The 4,223-nt window shown below is 36.0% G+C and overlaps 1 protein-coding gene across 1 annotated transcript; it reads left to right on the forward strand.

Annotated features, from left to right (window-relative positions):
• The first annotated feature begins 2,025 nt into the window (after positions 1-2,025).
• On the forward strand, positions 2,026-2,952 carry LOC116893703 (olfactory receptor 5B3-like). The gene has a single exon (XM_032895419.1). It carries the CDS (start codon positions 2,029-2,031, stop codon positions 2,950-2,952), a length of 924 nt encoding a protein of 307 aa, XP_032751310.1. The 5' UTR covers positions 2,026-2,028.
• Positions 2,953-4,223: the final 1,271 nt, after the last annotated feature.

Raw genomic sequence — 4,223 nt, forward strand, 5'->3', positions numbered from 1 at the left:
CTAAATACACAAAGGACAATTTGCAGAGAATATTTCCAAGACTAACTTAAACTTAGCCAGAATTAAAGCTTCTAGGCTACTATCACATAGTATTAATGACATGATGTGTGATATTCACTGAGTCGTGCTTAAAAGCCAGCATTTCATTGCCCGTGATACATTATTTGCTTTTACAATAAAGTTCCAAACTAGCTCCCCTCACTGTCTTCATTTTTCTGGAGCCAATATGGTGTTTAGAGTAGTTAGACTCTTTCTAGATAGTTAGTGGATATAGCTGGCATATATCTACTCCAAGAACTTGAACTCTCTGTATTTTAGTTAATGACATGTCTTCAGTTTAAACTAGCTCTGAGGTTGAACATTATCCTAACATACCTGTAAGTTCAGCAATACTAGTAATTACAAAGTAGAACAATACTGACTTATGTTAAAACCTCCTGTGAGCTAATCATACCTTCATGCTTATGGATATATCCTTATGCATGTTATCCCAAAACATGAGAATGTGTGTGGGGAAAAAAGTTAAAATGCAATTCAGAGCTCATTACTTTATTCATTACCTTCTAGTATTTGGAAGAAATACTTCACATTTAAAATAGGAATGAATTTCTTGATTTATATTTAATGAGATCAGCATTATACTGTCCAAATTACCAAACAGTGTGCCACTCAGTTCATTGTGGTTAAACAAAATAAAACAATTATTCTTTCTAATTATAATTACTTTGTAATGTTAGCTTGTAATTGGTGAAAGGTTTACCAGAACCCAGAATAGAAACTGGCAATTATTTTATTAAAAATACAGAAAATTTATATCTAATGTTGTTGACAATTTACTTGAATGTAATACTTTATCAATGGAATGCTTTTAGAACAAGAAGTCTCTCTCTATACTATCTTTTGAAATGTAAGTATAGTACAGTAGTATTTGTTTTACACAGCCCAGGAAAAGTGAGCAGGTACTTAGACACATTAAAATATACAATTTTTACAGGTACTAGCTTGTCTATATGTAGCTAAAAAATATATGTGTATATAATTTCCATTTCATTGTTTGGTAGAAAGTCAGTTAAAATTACAAAGATTCCTATTCCTTTATTATTCCATTCTTTGTTTTTCTTTCTTTTTTTAACATTAAATATTTTCAATTAAACTATTACATTCCCAATGTTACCCAATCCATTTCTTGTTTACCTACCCAGAGTTCTTTACCACATCCCCTTCATTTCATCTCTGAGAGGGTGCTCACCCTCACATCTACAGCCAGGTAACACCCCCAGAATTCACCTTCTCTGGGGCTTCAATGTTTACAGCATTAGGCACATTCTTTCCCTCTGAGGCCAGACAAGGCAGACCTCTGATACATTTGTGCTGTAGGCCACAAAATATTTGATGCATGATCTGTGGTTAGTTTCTTAATCTCTGGGAACTCTGAGAGGTCCAGATTGTTAATGGAAGCAAAGGGGTCCCTGATCATTGTCCAATGGTTGGCTGTAAGTGTTTACATCTGGCTCAGTCAGGTGTTGGTACAGCTTCTCAGAGGATAGCCATGCTAGCCTCCTTACTCGGCATCAGTAACAGCGTCAGGGTTTGGTGCTTGCACATGAGATGGATACCAAGTTAGGCCTGTCGGTGGTTGCCCATTTCTTCAGTATCTGCTCCATTTTTGGGCCTACATTTCTTTTATACAGGAACAATTCTGGGTCAAAAAAATTGAAGGTAGGTGGGTGATTCCATCTGTCTACTGGGGCCCTGTCTATCTGTCGGTCTTAAAGATTGTTTTAAATTAATTCTCCATTTATATGTCTTTGTCTACATGTATGCCTTTGCACGATGTATGCTTCCTGCCTGGCAGGCCAACAGATCCCCTGATACCGGACTTCAGACAGTTGTGAGCTGCCATGTAGGTGCTGACTCATTTGCAATAGAGAGCCAGGGTATATTGCCATCAAACAGTCTCTCTAACTCCTTAAATTATTTTTTATTTATGAAAAATTAAGGGCTTCTGTTGTTTAATTCATATCATCAATGGAGAATGTGACAGAAATGACATGGTTTGTCCTTCTGGGACTCAACGATGACCCAAAACTCCAACTTCCTCTCTTCATCACCTTCTTCCTCATCTACATCATCACTCTGATGGGGAACCTGGGAATGATCCTGCTGATTCTCCTCGACTCTCGGCTCCACACCCCCATGTACATTTTTCTAAGTAACCTGTCCTTAGTGGATTTCTGTTACTCTTCAACAGTCACTCCAAAGGTCATGGCTGGATTTCTTACAGGAGACAAAATCATGTCTTACAATGCTTGTGCCTCTCAGATATTCTTTTTTGCAATCTTTGCCAATGTGGAAAGCTACCTTTTGGTCTCAATGGCCTATGATCGCTATGCAGCAGTGTGTAAGCCTCTACATTATGCCACCACTATGACAACACGTGTGTGTGTGGGTCTAGTTATTGTCTGTTATATCTGTGGCTTCCTGAATGCTTCCATCTATACTGCGAATGCATTAAGTCTCTCCTTTTACAAATTAAATGTGGTCCATCATTTTTTCTGTGACATTCCAGCAATTATGATAGTAGCTTATTCTGATCGGCATGTTAATGACCTGGTTCTTATTTCAGTAGCCAGCTTCAATATCTTTTTTGCTCTTATACTCATCTTAATATCCTATATGTTCATTTTTACTAATATACTAAAGCTGCATTCAGCTGCCGGATATCGGAAAGCTCTCTCCACTTGTACCTCACACTTCATAGCTGTCTCAATTTTCTATGGGACACTAACATTCATGTACTTGCAGCCAAGCTCCAGTCATTCTATGGACACTGACAAAATTGCATCTGTGTTCTACACAATGGTTATCCCCATGTTGAACCCTCTGGTCTACAGTGTAAGGAACAAAGAAGTGAAGAATGCATTCACAAAGATTGTATTGAGGTCAAAATAATGTTTAAAGCTTTCATTTTCTCGTTTGAAGATGCAAAACACATGGATTCATTCCTTTCACCTTAACTTTATACTGAATTGCATTTTCCTATCCTACACTGAATACAAGAAATTAAAGTGATGTCTTCACCTTTACAATAGTGTGTTGACTATCAAAAAGGTAAGAAATTGTACGGAAGAATAAGGCATGCATAAAATTGATTATAATAATTTTATGTCAGCTTGTGAAAAAAGACCCAACTGACTATATTATCAGATTAAATAATTTTGCATATAATATTTTTCTGTAATATCAATTTTATGTAAGCAGGTACATGAAAAGCCCATTTAAAAAAGATACTAATAATTTTCTTGTGAAGACTTATATGAATATATGTCAGAACTTTTGCAGTAAATTACAGCATAGATTTGTTATGTATCTAAGTTTATTCAGTTAATTGTGCTCATTTTACAGATGTAGATAGCAAACATTTGTGTTTATTTAATAACCAGAATATGAGGTTATATTTAAAACTGATTCTTGAAACAAGTGGACTTAATTAAGCAATGTCAATGCTTAGCACCCTCTTATTTATTAAGGCTCACCTTGATAGAGCCAAAAATCATGGAAAAAAAGAGCTACCTCCTTCTTGAAATAAGTTTATTGAGTGAGATTTATCACCAACTTCCTTCTCCCTTACACTCTCATTTTCTCAGTGTCTCAGACATACACTAATTATACTTTCCCTTCAACATTATCAGGTATTTGAGCTCATGTGGAATCATTCAGCTACCCTTCTTGGCTCTTAATTTAAAAAATGATTCAATACAAGACTTTTATCTTATCTAATCTCAAGAATTTCTTGTAAAAATAAATCTGTAACACTTCAGAGATGATTCAGTGGGTAAATGGCTTGCTATACGAACATAAGTTCATGAGTTAGAGCCCTAGAACGTTTCTGAAATCTAGGTACAGTGTCCTGTGTCTATTATCCTGGCACTCTTACAGTTTCTCCCACAAGTGACTGTCACCTTAACCCAGAAACTAGTCTATCAAAGAGATGACGATTGGTACCTGTTGCATATTTATGGCATAAATATAGATTAATATAAGTACTCTGAATACTTACAGAGAGCACCCCAAACCACAATGTTATGTAAAAATTCAAAAGAAATGAAATCAGTTTGAAAAGAAGAGCAACAAACCATGGCACCACACAGTCCCTGCAGTGATATCAGCAATATACAGGGACTTCAATGAAAACCTAAGTGTTCTCCCTGATCGCATAACAG

This window comes from Rattus rattus, chromosome 2, assembly GCF_011064425.1.
Source record: "Rattus rattus isolate New Zealand chromosome 2, Rrattus_CSIRO_v1, whole genome shotgun sequence".
NCBI lineage: Eukaryota > Metazoa > Chordata > Mammalia > Rodentia > Muridae > Rattus > Rattus rattus.

Bases quoted from the DNA above. Each gene is read 5' to 3' on its own strand.
- LOC116893703 (XM_032895419.1), top strand. From the start codon at position 2,029: ATGGAGAATGTGACAGAAATGACATGGTTTGTCCTTCTGGGACTCAAC.